The sequence below is a fragment of the Cetorhinus maximus genome, chromosome 4 (genome assembly GCF_964194155.1).
Source record: "Cetorhinus maximus chromosome 4, sCetMax3.hap1.1, whole genome shotgun sequence".
Taxonomy (NCBI): domain Eukaryota; kingdom Metazoa; phylum Chordata; class Chondrichthyes; order Lamniformes; family Cetorhinidae; genus Cetorhinus; species Cetorhinus maximus.
The window spans coordinates 3,195,301-3,215,761 of NC_135882.1; the positions used below are offsets into that span (position 1 = coordinate 3,195,301).

A 20,461-nucleotide genomic window follows, 5' to 3' on the forward strand; every position below is an offset into this window, starting at 1 on the left:
ACCTCTCCACACCACTCGTTAAAAATTCAAACTTAATTTCAGCTTCAATCATAACCTGGGCATTTTTGCAGTTCCAGAATTATTGCCATTTCCCACTCAGGTTCGTATTATGCCCTGATATTTCCTCCTCACAGTCTACCATCAATCAGATGTCCTGCCAGTTCTTGCATATCTGGAGCAGAATTTAATGTCTTCCCTCCAGGCAAGTTTGGAGTGGGGGTGGGGGGGGGAAAGGGGGCCTTTAGTGGGAGAGGAGGGTGGCAGGTGATGGCCCTGCCATCTTCCTGACTCTGTCCCAATTAAGTCTAGGATGAGAAAGCCTGTGGACTGCCTTCCCTCCCCACTGCCAATTGAGGCCTTTAACTGGGCAGTTAATGCCCACAGAAGGACCTCACCAGACTGCTACTGGTAACCAGCCAGCAACAGGTTGGGCTTTCCACATGGTGACTACCCTAAAACCCCGAGTCGAGGGACACGATATTGAGAACGGGGGAGGGAGAGTTGCCGAGATCCAGATCCATGCCCCTTCCCTTGCCACTGACCTCCCACCATGACCCCTACCCCTCAACAGCCATTCCGCCCTCGCTCACTTTCAGCCTGGGGTCCATCAGCGACCCTGGACCTCTGATGGTTGCATTGCCGCCATTGCTCCCACTGGCACTGCCCGCAATGCACAGCTGCGTCCGATTGGCTGACAGCTCTAGGGAGTGTAGGGGGGGTGGGAAATAAAGATGAGATTTCCACCCCCAGGGCAAGACCCTGGTCGCCTCCGTTAAATACAACTGCTGTAGTGAGAGAGATGGCGCTGGTTGTATCCTCACTGCCTGGTGTTATAGGGACCTGAAGCTACACGAAACCTGCACCTTCAGAAAAGCTCAGCCTTCTACTCACTAGTTCAATAATTATACATTTAGATTTGGTTAAGCTGAAGCGAAAGGAGACCGAAAATGGCCCAATGTCCCAAACCACCCCCCACCCTCCACCCCCACCCAGTCAAAGCTGACAGGAGACATATCATCTATTCTCCTGCATTCATCTGCTCTCCAGTGCTGCTGCTGTAGATGGACCTAGAGTAGAAACTGGGTCAAAATGTCCCAAATTCAGCTCACACAGAGCCCTCCAGCATCTGAAAATAGATCAAAGTGTCAGCAGGGCTGAAAGCAAATCTTTGATCCCAGAGATCAAGCCTCCGAACATTGCTTGACAATGCCATGATACTGGAAGCGTAGGCCCACCACCCGTTTTGTGGCAGGACTGTGATTGCATAATTTCAATGGGCTGGAATCTCCTCCTCACCAATAATTTATAACAGATACAAAAAAAAAGACAATTTTTTGAACTGCAAGTACTGCCCGGCATTATTTTGATGCAGCCTCCATTTATAAATAAGGTCTGCCCGGAACAGAGAGCTGAGCTGAAGAGTTTGAACAGGCAGTAAATTGACCAAGGGCTAAAGGGCTTTATCCAGAGTAAACTGTGTGAAGACAGCAGATCTTAGCAAGCAGCCTTCCCTATACTCCGACATCATTAATTACCCTTACTGCCTGTGGCGAGACCACAGACGTGTGGGCTAACCATTGCAGAGCAGTGAAACTTCTGAAAGTATGGCCTAAATTACATGGATAGACAAATAAACTACATGGTGAGTCTCCTGCTTAAAAGACATGTTGAAAGGACTGTAGAAACTGGGGGAAAGGTTTAACTGCAGGTTAGAAATGTTAATGGCTAGCACTTTACCCCAGTTAGGCTTTCATTATTCAACCCTTCTCCTTGATCGGCTCGTTTTTATGAGGTCAGCATGTAGAAGACTCAATCGAATCTTTGTAAAGCCAAAGCATAGGGTCCATGTTACCAAAGCAGTCGAAAGAAAGACACTCTTCTCATTTATTCTAACGTTATCATTTTTATATCGCTTGTATGTTCAGGCTCCATTTGCATCTTTCTGTGGTACAACACACATGATACAGGTGAGATATCACACAAAACTCCCTCCGTCTGAATTGAAAGCTCTTGATTTACGCGTTTATTGAAAAGCCTTTTGAATTTGAGTTGGTTTGGATCATTTCCAGAAAACTCAGTCATGCGAGAATGGGGAATGTAATTTGGGGTCTGCAGAAGATGCAGAGGAGTTAGTGTGTGTCACAGCAATCACTAGCTACAACTGAGAAAACCCTGTCACTATGAAGACTCAAATTGTGAAAAATACGAAAATAAGAGGATTATTGCACCTCCCTTAACCTGCAGGAAGACACACAAGATTTGTATTAAAGGATGCGGAGATAATAGCCAGCACCTGTCAGGGCCTTGGCAGTATTAATTCTGGTTAAAAAGTTACCATCTTTTTCTGAGATAATCTAACATGTTAAGGGGCGTGTAGAAAGGCGGCGTCTCTACAGATAAATTTTAATCCCACCTTCCCCATTGTCGCACAGGACGTTTTATATCGGATCCAATATGGTACATCACGACACAGCTTGGAGCAGCAACTGATGGCTTTACTGAAAGGAGTAGAGATCAGCGCAAGTAAATTAAAAATTCAAAGGTTGAAGAATGACAAATGTTTCACAAGGTAAATATCAAATGAAAAGCAGAGAAAAAAAAACAAAACAAAAACAAATTGCATTTCCACAGCATCTTTCACCACCTGCAGATGTCCCAAATGTTTTACAGCCAATCAATACTTCTGAAGCATAGTCCCTGTTGCAATATACAATATGGAGCAGTCAATTTACACACAGCAAGATCCCATAACCGCAATATAATAATGACTAGATAACCTGTTATAGGTGTTGTCCGAGGGATAAATATTGCTCAGGATACTTGTTTGAATTTCTGTTCAAAAGTGCCATGAGTTCTTTTACATCCACTTGAGGGGGGGTTCAGTTCTGACACTCCCTTCGAAAGAGGGCTCTCCCTCAGTACTTGCACTGCAATGTCAACAAGGTTTTATTAAGTCTAGGAAGTGGGCCTTGAAACTCAACTTTCTGACCCAGAGGTGAGAGTGTTGCCTCTACTGAGGCCCAGCTGGGAGATATCTCAGACACGTCTTCAACATCAAGTTCCTGGTGTTTCTGTAACATCCGTTTATGATTAAATTGAGCTGGAATTTTTGATATGCACAGGTGTTTAAATGTTAAATTAGCATACAGGGGGAAATAAATTCTCCACAGATAATCCCCTATTTACAGGCATCATAATGGTTGTCTCCAAGGAAAGGGTGAAGGCTGGGTACAGGTTCACTGCTGGTTATGGGGCCAGACTGAACACTACAATACATATCATTCATAAACTCAGCCCACAGCTACTGCATTTCGACATGTCCTTCCATAACCCAAGTTGAGTCCAACAGTTATTCTCAAACACTGCACAAAATAGTTATAAAAATAGTTTGATAAAAATGCGCCTGGCATGATGATCAGGATACACAGCTGGCTAAGTTTTTGGTTACAGCATGGTTACGAAAACTATTACGTCAAACTAACGGCACTCTTAATTCAATGTGGCTCAGCTTTGCTGCAACTGAGTTACATCGTGGCATTGTCTAGGCCCCCATGTTATCATTCCTGGGCAGAATCATCAAATTAAGTTAGGTCATCGGATTACAGAAATACTGCGGCACGATTGTTTGCCGAGCATTCCAGCCTCATTTCTGCAATGTCCTTGATTAGACAGGGATCTCCAGAGAGAAACAAAAAAAATCAAAAACAAAAACTTGTCTACTGACGAGTATTTTCAATGCTCCCCAGCCACCCCTGGACACACACAGCTAGTAAACACAGGAGGAAAGCTCAGGGCATGGCAATGAAACTTTGGCTGCTCAAACCTTTTCATAAACCGAAGTAGTAAATTCTCCATCCTTCATTAAACATCAGAAATCAGAAAGTTTCCTTTCCAGATACAGCACACCTCCAAGGGGCCGGTGAGTCATCTAATTCAAAACATACACTGGTATGTTAACCTAATACTTGCGCTATTACATAGATACTGCATGTGACAAATGCTACCATTTCGATACAATTTCCAATTTGAAATGCAGGTCTTATCATTTGTCTTGTATTTGCGGAGAGATGGTACCGGAGAGGATTTTGCGACGTCGGTCTTTAACAATATTCCCATTAAATTAGCTTTTATTTGTGAAAGTCTTCAAATTCTACTTAGTTGTTTTAGTTAAATCACCAATTTCAGGTGATAACTTTATACTTTGAGTTTTTATAAACTCTCATCCTTGTAATCAAATCCCTCCCTGATCTCATCCCTCCCTCTGTAATCTCCTCCAGCCCCACAACCCTTTGCTCCCCCAATTCTGCCCTCCTGACCATCCCCGATTTGAATCACTCCACTATTGGTGGCCCTGCCTTCAACTCCCAAAGCACAAATCTCCGAACTCCTCTCATCCTCAGAACCTCCCCATCCTCCTTTCAGACATCCCTTAAAACCTACTTCTTTCACCAAGCTTTTGCCCTCATATCAAATTTTGTCTGATAACGCTGCTGTAAAGGGCCTTGGGATAAAAGGGTGCCATATAAATGCAATTAATTGTTGATGATTTTAGAAGCTGTGTATGGAAGGGGGAAAAGAGAGAGAGAGAGAAAAATCAGGGAGAGTGACAAAGCATGTAGAAGATTTTGTTGTCATTTTGTAAAGCTGTTCGTTTAATCAGCTGGTTTCATTGCTCAGTTTTTTTCTCCAAAAGGCCAACAAAAGAGGAATTAAAGGGCAGGTGACCACTTCCTACGTGTTTTTTGGCTTTAAAAAGGTGACCCTTTCACAACAATGCAAGGAGATAGTCAGAAAGGAGCTTTCTGCACACAACTATTACCGCAAGTTTAAGAAAAGTTTGTTACTCTTGGATCGAGGGGTTTTAAATATCACACAGCAAGTGTGTTAAAGGGTGATGGCTTCCAGCATTCACATAGGAAATAACATTTGAACTAAAGAGTAAAGCAAGGAGCGTGCCAGACAGTAGAGAAGTCCAAACTCTGACTGGTATTAACCGGTTGTGCCTCTTTCAAATTGTGAAGTTGGCTTTCATCTCATACACATGGTCACTGCCCCTCTCCCTCCACACAAGTCTCCTTCACAGCACATTCACCTATAACAGCAACCCTTCCAATTCTAACCTACTGGTGTCAGCTGGTGGTCTACAGAAATCACAGAACATTAGGGCACAGGAGGCAGCCATTCGGCCCATCGTGTCTGCACCAACTCTCTGAATGAGCAATATGACTTCGTGTTATTGTTCTGCCTTTTCCCCATACCCTTGCACATCATTTCTATTCAAATGATCATCTAATGCCCTCTTGAATGCCTCGATTGAACCTGCCTCCACCACACTTTGAGGCAGTGCATTCCAGACCTGAACCTCTCCTGTGAAAAAGTTTGTTTCTCACGTCATATTTGCTTCTTTTGAAAATCACTAAATCTGTGCCCTTCACGTTCTCGATCTTTTTACCAACTAGAACAGTTTCTCCCCCATCCAATTTGTGCAGCCCCTCATGATTTTGAACACCTCTATCAAAGTTCCTCTTAGCCTTCTCCTCTCCAAGGAGAACAGTCCCAACCTCTCCAATCTATCCTCATAGCTGAAGTTTCTCATCCCTGGAACCATTTTTGTAAACATTTTACTGCGCTCTCTCCAATGCAATCAGATCCTTCCTATGGTGTGGCGCCCAGAACTGCACACAATACTCCAGCTGAGGTCTAACTAGTATCGTATACAAGCTCAGCATAATCTCCCTGCTCTTGTATTCTATGCCCCTATTAATAAAGCCCAGGATACTGTATGCCTTAATAACAGCTCTCTCTACCTGTCCTACCACCTTCAATGATCTATGCACATATACACCCAGGTCCCTCTGCTCCTGCACACCCTTAATTGTGCACCTTACTTTATACTGTCTCTCCATGTTCTTCCTACCAAAATGCATCACCTCACACTTCTCCACATTGAACTTCATCTACCTCCTACCTGCCTACTCCGCGAGTTTAATGGGCAGCAGATCCTTACCCCAGAGTCAGACAGCTGTGGGTTCAAAGCTTAATCCAGAGACTTGAGCATTGAATCCAGTCTGACACTCCCTGTGCAGTACCGAGGGAGTGCTGTGCTGTCAAAGGCAGCATCTTTCAAATGAAATGTGCTATGGCTGGGATGGGAGGAGTGCACAGTTTATCTAGTCCCACTACTCCACAGGTCACACCATTAATTTAAAAGTTTAATTCACTCACCAAAATGGCCAATTATTTACTTTCATTCCTGTTGGACCCAGAATAAAAGTCTTTAACCAGGCTTCTTTCAATAAACTCAATGATTGATTTATTATAAAATGAAACTTAAAAAAAAACAAGCTGCGAGAACTGGTTAACACACAATTGTACTCTGGAAGTATAAACTATCTATCCTTTTAAAAAGTACCCCAACAAACACACACACACAAACAAACACAAACGACTGACAGATAGGGTCTCTCTGCAGAGATGGGCTTTGGAGAATAGGCGTTCTAAAATAAAGGGTAAAGTTCACAGGGTCCCGACGCTGTTGATCTGGAGCTCCCTCGTGTGAAGATGAGCTGCTGGTCCAGGTAGATATCTGGAGGTTCTCACCAATGGAGCGTTGGTATGGCGAAAAATATAGCTGGGTCAATCCCTCGTCTCAGCCTCTCAGGTTTGCAAAAAAAAACAGACAAGTTCCACTGAGCTGAGGATTCTTAGCTGGATTCTGCCAACTACTTTTGAGACAAGGCAAGGCAAGGCAAGGCAGCGAGCTTTGCAGCTTTTACTTTCTCAGTTCAGTACCAACTGAACTCAAAAACACAAGTCCAAAACTTAAAGCTCATCCTTGTCATGTGATTTCTAGCAACCGACTAGCTTTTTGACTTGAAACGAGTTTATTTTTCCATCAGTTAAAATAATTGCAATGCAAACAAGCACACAGCTTATCCCCCACCCCTCCCCCTCACTCAAGTACCATGCTAGTCAGGTGATTTCTTGGAAAAGGCCTGCTTGTCGACGATTCCAAAGTGAACTTTATATAAAAAAAACTCCAGGTCCAAATAATGCAATGCCCTTCCAAATTTTAAAAGAAAATCCAATTCGTAAAGATATGGTTTTCCCAGCAGATGTTAAAACCCAGGCCCTCTCAGGCCCTGACTGCCCTCTCAGGCCCTGACTGCCCTCTCAGGCCCTGTCTGCCCTCTCAGGCCCTGTCTGCCCTCTCAGGCCCTGTCTGCCCTCTCAGCCCCTGTCTGCCCTCTCAGCCCCTGTCTGCCCTCTCAGGCCCTGACTGCCCTCTCAGGCCCTGACTGCCCTCTCAGGCCCTGACTGCCCTCACAGGCCCTGACTGCCCTCTCAGGCCCTGTCTGCCCTCTCAGGCCCTGACTGCCCTCTCAGGCCCTGACTGCCCTCACAGGCCCTGTCTGCCCTCACAGGCCCTGTCTGCCCTCTCAGGCCCTGTCTGCCCTCTCAGGCCCTGACTGCCCTCTCAGGCCCTGTCTGCCCTCTCAGCCCCTGTCTGCCCTCTCAGGCCCTGACTGCCCTCTCAGGCCCTGTCTGCCCTCTCAGGCCCTGACTGCCCTCTCAGGCCCTGACTGCCCTCTCAGGCCCTGACTGCCCTCTCAGGCCCTGTCTGCCCTCTCAGGCCCTGTCTGCCCTCTCAGGCCCTGTCTGCCCTCTCAGGCCCTGACTGCCCTCTCAGGCCCTGTCTGCCCTCTCAGGCCCTGTCTGCCCTCTCAGGCCCTGTCTGCCCTCTCAGGCCCTGACTGCCCTCTCAGGCCCTGACTGCCCTCTCAGGCCCTGTCTGCCCTGACTGCCCTCACAGGCCCTGTCTGCCCTCTCAGGCCCTGTCTGCCCTCTCAGGCCCTGACTGCCCTCTCAGGCCCCGTCTTCCCTCATAGGTGGATGTAAAAGATTCCATGACACTATTTCAAAGAGGAGTAGGGGAGTTATCGCCATTGTTCTGGCCAATAGCTATTGCTTAACCAAAATGACAAAAAACAAAATGTTCTGTTATTATCAGTGTTGTTTGTGGGATCCTGCTGTGCGAAAATTGACTGTCACGTTTCCCATGATACAACAGTGACTACACTTCAGAAAGAATGTCACAGGCTGTAAAACACGTTGGGATATCCTGAGGGAGCGTAACATCCCGCATCAATGCAATATCTTCTTCCTCCTGCTCTTCTTGGAAGACACTAGCTGGGGAACTCATACAGCACCCAGGGCAAAGCAAGAGTTTGGGAAGTCACACTGTTAGGGTTTTTAACTATGTCTCTTTAAAGGAGCCGGATTACATTCTCACGGGTAGTTTGAGGATGACTCCCTCGGGAAAACAGCCACAGTCCAATGGTCTGACCAGAAAATTTCAAACAATTCTGGACTGCAGCGGCAGATGGCTGTTAAACACCCAGTATCATTACTGCAGCCAAGTTCAATTTTTATATAACCCAGATATCAAGAGAATGAGTAATCCAACCAAGTTCAAGATAACACAATGAGCAATCCAAACTTTCCACTCATTACTTTCCAAAAGGCTTCTAGTAAAATATCAGACAATGCTTTGGCAGGTATAGTGCAGTAACACCCTGATCATGTGCCAGATTAGGAAAGTTACAAGTTCCTACAAATTGCAAATGAACAGGTTTCAGAAAGACTGCGTTATACCGATGGGTCTTTTTAACTTGTTCAACGCACACATTTCTTTCATTCAATCAAGCTATAATATTACTTTTGTATTTCGAATTATTAGAATTTAATTCCTCTAAAGTTTAATTGCGTGTTGGAATAAGCTACAAGACAAAACTGACCAGATTCATTTGGGTACATGTTGGGCACCAGAAATGCTACTCAAATGTTAATGAACAAAAATTGTGAAGATCAAACAGAGCCCACAGCACCTTGCCCTGGGATCACACCCCCAGCCATAGAAATGATGGTTCTCACGACTGAGACACAGGGGATAACGTTTAGATCAATATTTTATTGCACTGCTTTTGTTCCAAGATTACAAATAGGAACAGGGGGAGGCCATTCAGCCCCTGAAGCCTGTTCTGCAATTCAGTGAGATCATGGCTGATCTAAACTCCATACACCCACATTTTCCCCCATATCCCATAACACCACTGGCTAACAAAAATCCATTAATCCCGGGTTCAAAAACAACTGATCTAGCCTCAATTGCAGTCTGCGGAAGAGAATTCTAAATGCTATCACCCTTTGTGTGGAGATGGGTTTCCAAATCTCGCTCCTGAAAGGTCTGGCTCTCATTTTTAGACTCTGACCCCCTAGTCCTAGACCCATCTAACCAGCAGAAGTAGTTTCTCTCTATCGACCCTCTCGGTTCCCCTTAATATCTTGAAAGCTCCGATCAAATCACCCGTTAACCTTCTAAATTTCAGTACAATCCTAACTTGTTCAATCTCTCATCATCATCTAACCTTTGGAGTCCAGCTATCATTCTGGTAAAATCCACACTCCACCCATTCAAGGTCATTATATCCTCCCCAAGGTGTGATGTCCAGAACTGCTCACAGTAACTCCAGGTGTGGTCTAACCAGGGTTTTGTACAGCTCTAGTCTAACTGCTTTCCCCTTGTATTCTAGCCCTCTAGATATAAAAACCAATATTCCATTAGCCTTTTTGAATTCTTTCTGTACCTGATGATGACATTTTATATGATCTGTACACCTGGACCTCCAAGCCTCTTTGGCTCTCTACTGTTTCTAGCTTTTCACCATTTTGGAAGTCGCTTGTTCTACCGTTCTTAGGTTCAAAAGTGGATGACTTCACATTTGCCTGTGTTGAAATCACTTACCAGTTTGTCCATTCACTCAATCCATTAAATCTATGCACTGCTTACAATACCTCCCAACAGCATTTTTTATATTAAAACCCCCAGCACCAATGGTCTACACAGCAGGCACTTGTTTTGACTACACATCAAGATGATGACAAATGATTTCAAATTATTTCCAAATGGTGTAATGCATGATGTGATCTGCAGGACAGGTGCCATATATTCCCCACTGGACATGTTAGAGGAAGGGAAAGAACGGAAAAGGATAGAGGCAGAGAGAGAGAGAGTGAGAGAGAGAGAGAAAAGAATGATACATGTGTGCGGACACAGAGACATCAGCAGCAGAATGGGAGAATGCAAGAGTTTGCTGGACAGGGGTGGTCTCGAAATATACCCTGTGGCACAGGTTTTTGTTAAATGTCTGGGATTTTTTTTTTAAAAATCAGGAACATTATCTCTTGCTTAGTGTTCCCGCAAATGCAGAAACAGCACAGGAGGTTGCTTTAAGCTTCAAGGTAAGAAAGAAATATCAGTTTGAAAAGTGGGTAGGAACAGGAATGAACTCAAAGTGCCTCCAATTCTACAATAGAAGCACAATTAAAGGGGAAAGTACGAGTAGCAAGAACTTGCATTTTTAAGCCTAGGAAAAGGGCCAAAGATGGTTTGATGTTTGATCAGAAAGCAAGGTTCCGTCTGCCCCCTCAGGTGAATGTGAAAGATCTCAAATCACTATTTCAAGAAGAGCAGGAGAGTTACCCTCAATGTCCTGGTCAATATTTATCCCCCAACCAACATCAGTAAAAACAGATTATCTGGGAACGATCACGTTGCTGCTTGTGGGATCTTGCTGTACACAAATTGGCTGTATTGTTTCCTACATTACAACAGTGTCTACAATTCAAAACTACCTTCACTGGCTGTGAAGTGCTTCGGGGCGTCCTGTCGTTATGAAAGGCGCTACAGAAATGAAAGCCTTTCCTTTCTTTGCTTTGTGAAGTCTGTTTGTCAAACTGGGAGTGAGAAGCAACAACTACTTGCAGCACGTTTGCCCTGATGTAATTTATGCCCCACTTCCACAAGCACGTCCAGCCCACAAATCATTTTTTATCCCATATTGTTCTCCACCTTCTCGCCAGGTCTGTGCAAATAATCCCACATCCAGAAACCTCTATGAAACCCCTGCAAGTCAACCTTAAATTGAGCTTCAGGCCATCACAGTGCACGTGTGAGCGACTATTTAATTCTGCACATTTGGGGGATTCACATGCTGGTTGGGAGCCCTCTCTCTTTCTCGGGAGTCAACAGGTGACAGCAGAGTACAGCACTTCTGAATGCCAAGGGATCAACACATTTCATGTCTGTTGGTCAACTGCTTTCCTCAGCACGTCTGTCCAGGCAAGAATGCGGTTCAGGAGTTTCACATTACTCCAGCCAGCTAATGTTCCCATCAACTCAACCCCACATTGAACCGCACCTGGTCAGCTTGGAGCCAATGGTGCCAATAAGGACAAAAATCAACACAGAATCCAACTGAAGGTGGCCCAGCATTGAAGTAACCAACGATTCTCACTAACCAACCAAACACTTCACCCTAACTCCCGAGATCTACAAGGACAACACACATCAAGGGAAAAAGAACAAAACAAATGAAGATGATGCAATGAAATGGTGTAACTTTGTTAATCTTTGCATAGCCTCCACAAAATTGTGCAATAGATACACAAAAAGGTGATTTTATTAATTCATTCACAGGATAAATGTTGCTGATAAAACTATGATTTATTGCCCATCCCTAAATGCTCTGGAGCTGGTGGTGGAAAGTCATCATTTTGAACCACTGCAGACTATTTTTTAAAAAGCAGGTCCGCAAACATGACCCAGACCTCCCTGTCGCTTGCCATTTTAACACTCCACCCTGTTCTCATGCCCACATGTCTGTCCTTGGCTTGCTGCATTGTTCCAGTGAAGCTCAACGCAAACTGGAGGAACAGCACCTCATCTTCCGACTAGGCACTTTACAGCCTTCCGGACTGAATATTGAGTTCAACAACTTCAGATCATGAACTCTCTCCTCTATTTTGATCTTTTTAATTTTTTTCCCAACCCCACCCGCTCCACAGGGCCATCAGTCACTTGCTTCTATGTTTCGCTTTCACAGAGCACTGACCCTTTATTCTGCTATTAACGCATTCTGCTATGTTACCATTATACCACTATCAGCACCTTCCTTAGTCTTTAACACTACCATTAACACTCCCTTTCTCTTGTGCCCATGACATCTTTGTCAACCTCTCTTTTGCTCCCACCTATCCCTGACCTTCCATTTTGCTCCACCTGCTCCACCCCCTCTCAAACAGTATAAAATCCATCACATTTCTACCTCTCTTCAACTTTGAAGAGTCAGACGGACTTCAAATGTTAACTCTGTTTCCCTCTCCACAGATGCTGAGTTTTTCCAGCATTTTCTATTTTTAGTTTCAGATTTCCAGCATCCACAGTTTTATTTTCTGTTTTATTTTTATTTGATCATGGGATGTGGACATTGCTGACTAAATCAGCATTTATTGCCCATCCCTAATTGCCCTTGAGAAGGTGGTGGTGAGCTGCCTTCTTGAATCGCTGCAGTCCATGTGGTGTAGGTACACCCACAGTGCTGTTAGGGAGGGAGTCCCAGAGAGGAGAGTGCGAGAGGAGGACCCTGGGACAGGCAGTCAGCAGCACCTAGAGGATCTAATCTATCTAGAGGATCTAGCATATGGTCCATACTCAAGTAGGAGCAAGGGTAAATTAAAAACAAGGGTGCATATTCTATTTAGTTAAGATATGTCTGGGGAGCTCAGTCCCATGATTTGCACATCCTGCGCTAGGTGGGAAATCCTAGACGCTCCTGGCGCACTAGATGACCGTGTGTGCAGGAGCTGCCTCCAACTGGAGCAACTCGAGCTCCGGGTGCTGGAGCTTGAGCAGCAGCTGAGGGCACCATGATGCATTCACGAGGCTGAGGGGTTCGTGGTTAGAATGTTTCAGGATGTGGTCACCCCACAGCTTAAGGAAGTGCAAGCAGAGAGCGAATGGGTGACTGCCAGACAGGAGAAGGGGACCAGGGAGGTAGTGAGGAAATCCCCCGAGTGCATCTTGCTCGCAAGCCGTTTTTCGGCCTTGGAAAATGGTGAGAGTGACGGTTCCTCTGTGGTGGCCAACCAGAACCAAGGCCATGGCATTGTGGGTGGTCCAGCTGCTCGGGGGGAAGGAAGAAGTGTGGAAGGGCAATAGTGGTATGGTATTCATTAGTGAGGGGAGTAGACAGGCGCTTCTGCAGCTGTAGACGTGACTCCAGGATGGTATGTTACCTCCCGGGTGCCAGGGTCAAGGATGTCACGGAACAGCCGCAGGGCATTCTGAAGGGGGAGGGTGAACAGCTAGAGGTCGTGGTCCATGTTGGGACCAATGACATAGGAAGAAAGAGAAATGAGCTCCTGCAAGCAGACTTTAGGGAGTTAGGTAGGAAATTGAAAAGCAGAACTTCAAAGCTAGTAATCTCCAGATTACTCCCGGTGCCATGCAGGAGTGAGTATAGGAACAGAAGGATAGAGCAGATGAATGTGTGGCTGGAGAGATGGTGCAGGAGGGAGGGCTTTAGATTCCTGGGACATTGGGACCGTTTCTGGGGGTGGGTGGGACCTGTACAAGTTGGACAGGTTACATCTGAACAGGAACGGGACCAACATCCTCGCGGGGAGGTTTGCTAATGCTGCTGGGGCAGATTTAAACGAAATTGGCAGGGGGATGGGATCCTGAAAAGTAGTTCAGAGGGAGAGAAGCTGAGATGGAATTAGAAGTTAAAACACTAGTGAGTGAGTCTGGAAGGCAGAAGCTGGATAAGAAAGAAGTGAGTTTAGCAAGGCTAAATGGAATATATTTTAATGCAAGGAGCCTGAGAAATATGACAGATGAGCTGAGGGCACAGATAGGCATGTGGGAGTATGTTATCATAGCTATGACCGAGACCTGACTAAAAGGGCAAGATTGGCAGCTCAACATTCCTGGTTATAGGGTATTCAGGTGAGATAGAGAGAGGGTTAAAAGAGGAGGGGGGTCGCAATATTGATCAAGGAATCAATTATAGCAGTGAGGAGGGATGATAACTTGGAAGAATCATCAAATGAGGCCATATGGGTAGAAGTAAAAAAACACAAAAGGGGCAAACACGCTGTTGGGTGTGTACTATAGGCCCCCAAACAGTCAGGGAGAGATAGAGGATCAAATATGTAATCAAATTTCAGAGAAGTATAAGAATAATAGGGCACTAATAATGGGGGATTTTAACTACCCAAATATTAACTGGGATAGTTTTGGTGTGCAAGGTAGGGAGGGAGCAAAATTCTTAAGTTGCATCCAGGAGAACATTTTTAGCCGGTACATAGAAAGCTCAACAAGGGAGGGGGCAGTTCTGCCCTAACATTCGGACGTGAGCCCGGGCAAGCGGAAGACATATCAGTGGGGGAGCATTGTGGAGATAGTGAGCATAACTCAGTTAGATTTAGGATAGTTATGGAAAAGGATAAGGTTGGGCCAGGAATAAAAGTTCTAAACTGGGAAAAGGCTAATTTTACTAAACTACGATGCAATTTGGCCCAAATGGACTGGGAGCAGCTAAAACTGCAGTTAAAACTGTGTCAGAGTAGTGGGAGGCATTCAAGGAGGAAATAGCGAGATTACAGGGTGAATATGTTCCTGTAAAGACAAAGGGGCTGGGGGGGGGAACCAAGTCTGGGAAACCCTGGATATCAAGGAATATAAAGGTTAGGATTAAGAAAAAAAGAGAAGCCAATGGCAGATACAAGGGCTCAATACAGCAGAGTCCCTAGAGGAGTATAAAAAGCGCAGGGAGAACTTAAAAAGGATATTAGGAAAGCTAAGAGAGTGCATGAGAAAGTATTGGTGGGTAGAATAAAAGAAAACCTAAAGGTTTTTTTTTACATATACACAGAGCAAGAAAATAACGGGAGAAAGAGTAGGGCCAATGAGGGACCATAGAGGTAATCTGTGTGTGGACCCGGAAGACATGGGTACAGTCCTCAACGAATACTTTGCGTCGGTCTTCACAATGGAAAAGGACGACGCAGGTATAGACATCAGGGTGAAGGACTGTGAAATATTAGAGGAAATTAACATAGAGAGAGAGGGAGAGAGAGAGAGAGGAGGTACTAGCGGGTTTAGCATCCTAAAAAGTGGATAAATCCACAGGCCTGGATGAGATGTATCCCAGGCTGTTGAGGGAGGCAAGGAACAGATAAGGGCTCTGGCAGTAATTTTCAAACCCTGTCTGGCCACAGGTGAGGTGCCAGAGGATTGGAGGATTGCTAATGTTGTCCCATTATTAAAAAAGGGAGGAAGGGATAGACCAGGAAATTACAGGCCAGTCAGTCTAACCTCGGTGGTGGGGAAGTTACTAGAAAGAATTCTGAGGGACAGAATATATCTGCATTTGGAGACACGGATTGATCAGGGATAGTCAGCATGGATTTGTTAAGGGAAGGTCGTGTTTGACAAATTTGATTGAATTTTTTGAGGAGGTAACCAGGAGTGTTGATGAGGGTAATGCATTTGATGTGGTCTACATGGACTTTAGCAAGGCTTTTGATAAGGTCTCTCATGGCAGACTGGTCAAGAAAGTAAGAGCCCATGGGATCCAAGGCAAAGTGGCACATTGGATCCAAAATTGGCTGAGAGGCAGGAAGCAGAGGGTGATGGTAGAGGGATGTTTCTGTGACTGGAAATCTGTTTCCAATGGGGTTCCGCAGGGCTCAGTTCTGGGGCCCTTGCTGTTTGTGGTCTATACAAATGATCTGGACTTAAACGTAGGGAGTACGGTCAAGAAATTTGTGGATGACACAAAAATTGGTCGGGTGGTAAATAGTGAGGAGGAGAGCCACAAACTGCAGGAGGATAACAATGGACTGGTCAGGTAGGCAGAGCAGTGGCAAATGGAATTCAACGCATAAAAATGTGAGGTAATGCATTTGGGGAGGGCTAACAAGGCAAGGGATTACACTATGAATGGTAGGACCCTGGAAAGTACTGAAGATCAGAGGGACCTTGGTGTGCATATCCACAGATCCCTGAGTGTACCAGGGAAGGTAGATAAGGTGGTTAAGAAGGCATATGGGATACTTGCCTTTATTAGCTGAGGCAGAGAATACCAGAGCAGGAAGGTTATGCTGGAACTGTACAAAATGCTGGTTAGACCACAACTGGAGTACTGTGTGCAGCTCTGGTGACCACATTATAGGAAGGATGTGATTGCACAGGAGAGGGTGCAGAGGAGATTTACCAGGATGCTGCCTGGGCTGGAGGGTCTGAGCTATGAGGAAAGATTGGATAGGCTGGGTTGTTTTCCTTGGAGCAGCGAAGATTGAGAGGGGACCTGATAGAGGTGTATAAGATTATGAGGGGCGTAGATAGGGTGGATAGGAAGGCACTTTTTCCATTAGTAGAGGGGTCAATAACCAGGGGGCATAGATTTAAGGTAAGTGGTAGAAGGCTAAGAGGGGAGTTGGGGAGAAATTTTTTCACCCAGAGGGTGGTGGGAGTCCGGAACTCACTGCCTGAAAGGATGGTTGAGTCAGAAACTCTTGTAACATTTAAGAAGTATTTAGATATTTACTTGCATTGCCATAGCCTCCAGGGCTATGGGCCAAGCACTGGAAAATAGGATCAGTGTAGTCAGATCTTTGTTGACCAGTGTGGACATGATGGGATGAATGACCCCCTTCTGTGCTGTAAACATCTAAGTCTACAGTGAAGGAATGGTGATATATTTCCAAGTCAGGATGGTGTGTGGCTTGGAGGGGAACTTCCAGGTGGTGATGTTCCCATCGATCTGCTGTCCTTGTCCTTCTAGACGGTAAAGGTCATGGGTTTGGAAGATGCTGTCGAAGGAGCCTTGGTTAATTCCTGCAGTGCATCTTATAGATGGTACACACTGCTACTATTGTGTGTCAGTGGTGGAGGGAGTGAATGTTTGTGGATGTGGTGCCAATCAAGTGGGCTGCTTTGTCCTGGATGGGGTCAAGCTTCTTGAGTGTTGTGGGAGCTGCACTCATCCAGGGAAGTGGGGAGTATTCCATCACACTCCTGACTTGTGCCTTGTAGATGGTGGACAGGCTTTGGGGAGTCAGGAGGTGAGTTACTCTCCATAGAATTCCCAGCCTCTGACCTGCTCTTGTAGCCACAGTATTTATATGGCTGGTCCAGTTCAGTTTCTAGTCAATGTTAACCCCCAGGATGTTGATGCTGGGGGATTCAGCGATGGTAATGCCATTGAATGTCAAGTGGAGATGGATGGTGCTGCATGGTGCTCAGCACTCTTCATAATTATTACCGCCAAATTGTCAAAGGTCACAATGTATGGAAGATTTCGCACTTCCTATATTTTCAGGGAGAGTATCTTACCTCCTGGACAGTGCCTTTTTGCCATTTTACATCTCCTGGATTCTGCAATAGTTGGACAGGGTATTGTGTCCTTTGCTGGCTTTTTCACAATTTGTCGTGTTCTGGTTTCAAGCCCCCATTTGTAGCCACACGTTTTGTTGTTCTTTATACATGTTCCCCAGTTGCTCCATGGTCCTACCTCACACCCATCTGAACACACAACACAAAGAGATGTAATTAGGATTATAATGCAGTCAAAGAAAACAACTGGGCACAAATATCAGTTGAACAGCAATTCAGCTTAGCTCATTAATCAAAAACACTCTGAACACACAAAAGTAGTGTCTGCATGTTTGACAGGACAGGAACAAAGCAATCATTCTCCAAGATCTCTTACTGATGCACAAGGATCACCTCTGATGTTCAAAGCTGAAAGCTCCACTGAGACCCATTATAATATAAAAGGTACATGTCTGTAGCAGACTCATAGAGTCAACTGCAAGCTTCTTCTTACATTAATAGGATTTAAGAAAGTGCGGCAGTGATGCTTCAGTTGTAGAGCACGTTGGTCAGACCCCAGTGAGTCCTGCATCCAGGTTCTGTGCAAGAATGATATTGGTCTTGAAGAGGGTGCAGTGCAGATTCACCAGAACACTGCCCAGGGTTAAATGATGAGAGTTTTCATCAACTTGGCTGGTGTTCCATCAAGTTTCGAAGATTGAGGGGTAATCTAATCAAAGTGTCTAAAGTCATTAAGGGGTTCTTAGGGCAGATAAGAAGTTGCTTCCGCTGATGGGGGAATAAGCAAGGGGCCATAATTTCAGCTCAGCGTTTCGGGAGTGAAATTAGGAAGCATTTACAAAAAAAAAAAGAGGCAGTGGAAATCTGGAATTCTTTCCCAAAAGATTGTGGATGCTGAGGGGTCAATCGGGGCTTTCAAAACGGAGCACGATATATTTCTGTTCCCTTTAGCGGCTCAATGCATTGGTGAAATGATTTGTTACAGATGTGCATCCTGCCTGTTGCAACCTTTTCTTACAAATTCCGTACACTAATTTGTGATACTGCTGGCAGTGTCATACAAAAAACTTGAATCACAACAACACATGTTTGTTGCAGCCAGTGTGCATACTAATTTTTTTTTTTAAATTCAGGGAAGCCAGCATTTACTCTCTCCCCCGCACAAAAATCTCAAGAAAACACAATTCAATTTGTTAAACTGGACACGGGGTACTAATAAATCTCTAACACAACCAACTGCTTGAAACGTACACCACCCCCTCTGTAAGGGTGTTACACAAAATCACTTACCCACACATTCCATGTGCTCTTGCAATAGTACAAACCCTTCAGGGCATTCTTCAAAACATCGGCCTTTGTGTAAGTAGAAGCCAGCTTTGCACTTTGTACAAAAGTCTTTGCTGAAACATGTATCACAATTATCTATTTTACATCCTGGAAAAGAAAAAAACACTCATTAGAAAATACACTAGTACAAAGGCGTAAATCTCGCTGAAACATTGTGAGTTTTCACAGTATTGTATGCTTCCTCGCAGAAAATCAAGGAAAAGTCTCACCAGGTACCAGAATGGGAAGCAGCTGCAGTCAGCTGTCATCTCGTACACATTTCTACTCAAAAAATGATTAATTCAGTATAGGAGCTGTGAGTTTGCTGTTACATCGTTTTAAACACACTCGCAAGGTAGGATTGGAATCTTTACTGCCTCGGCAATGTAAAACCAGAGGGAAAAAAGGGAAGTTGGGTACTACAATTTATGCATTAAAACTACAAGAAGGAGCTCAACAACTTGCATTTACATAGCACCTTTAAATGTAGTACAGAGTCTCAAAGTGCTTCAGAGGATTGTTATCAAACAGAATGGACAGTGAACCACTAGAGATGATGTTAGGACAGGTGCAGAACCAAAAGCTTGGTCAAAGAAGTAGGTTTTAAAAAGAGGAGAAAATTATGGAGAATAGTGGGGGGAGAAAAAAAAAAGGGGGGGGGTTTAGGGAGAGAATTCCAGAGCACAGGGCCCAGGTCGCTAAAGGCACGGCTGGCAATGAAGGAATGGTGGAAGATCAGGCATGCACAAGTAGCCAGAATTGGAAGAGCACAGAGATCTCAGAGGGGTTTTAGGAGGTTACAGTGTTAAGGAGGGGTGAGGCCATGGAGGGATTTGAACATAAGGCTGAAGGCACTGGATACTGCAAAGGTTATGGGTCCTGACAATATTCCAGCAATAGTACTGAAGACTTGTGCTCCAGAACTTGCCGCGCCCCGAGCCAAGCTGTTCCAGTACAGCTACAGCACTGGCATCTACCCAGCTATGTGGAAAATTGCCCAGGTATTTCCTGTATACAAAAAGCAGGACAAATCCAACCCGGCCAATTACCACCCCATCAGTCTACTCTCGGTCATCAGTAAAGTGGTGGAAGGGGTCGTCAACATTGCTTTCAAGCGGCACTTGCTTAGCAATAATCTGCTCACTGACGCCCAGTTTGGGTTCCGCCAGGGCCACTCAGCTCCTGACCTCATTACAGCCTTGGTTCAAACATGGACAAAAGAGCGGAACTCCAGAGGTGAGGTGAGAGTGACTGCCCTTGACACCAAGGCAGCATTTGACCGAGTGTGGCATCAAGGAGCCCTAGCAAAACTGGAGTTAGTGGGAATCAGGGGGAAAACTCTCTGCTGGTTGGAGTCATACCCAGCACAAAGGAAGATGGTTGTGGTTGTTGGAGGTCAGTCATCTCAGCTCCAGGACATCACTGCAGAAGTTCCTCAGGGTAGTGTCCTTGGCCCAACCATCTTCAGCTGCTTCATCAATGACCTTCCTTCCATCATAACGCCAGAAGTGGGGATGTTCGCTGATGATTGTACAATGTTCAGCACCATTCGTGACTCCTCAGATACTGAAGCAGTCCATGTCCAAATGCAGCAAGATCTGGACAATATCCAGGCTTGGACTGACAAGTGGCAAGTAATATTCATGCCACACAAGTGCCAGGCAATGACCATCTCCAACAAGAGAGAATCGAGTAATCGCCCCTTGACATCCAATGGCATTACCATCACTGAATCCCCCACTATCAACATCCTGGGGGTTCCCATTGAGCAGAAACTGAACTGGACTAGCCATATAAATACTGTGGCTACAAGAGCAGGTCAGAGGCTAGGAATCATGCAATGAGTAACTCACCTCCTGACTCCCCAAAGCCTGGCCACAATCTACAAGGCAC

General features: G+C 45.2%; 1 protein-coding gene across 3 annotated transcripts in view; it reads right to left on the bottom strand.

The window, feature by feature from the left end:
* Nucleotides 1-20,461, bottom strand: part of rspo2 (R-spondin 2) — a 153,912-nt gene that overhangs the window by 31,566 nt on the left and 101,885 nt on the right. For all 3 annotated transcript variants that reach the window (XM_078539674.1, XM_078539671.1, XM_078539670.1), the window contains 2 exons: nt 18,533-18,676; nt 17,243-17,431 (listed from right to left, as the gene is read on the bottom strand). In XM_078539674.1, coding sequence (XP_078395800.1) covers nt 17,243-17,431; nt 18,533-18,676 — 333 coding nt within the window. The remainder of the gene's footprint in view (nt 1-17,242; nt 17,432-18,532; nt 18,677-20,461) is intronic.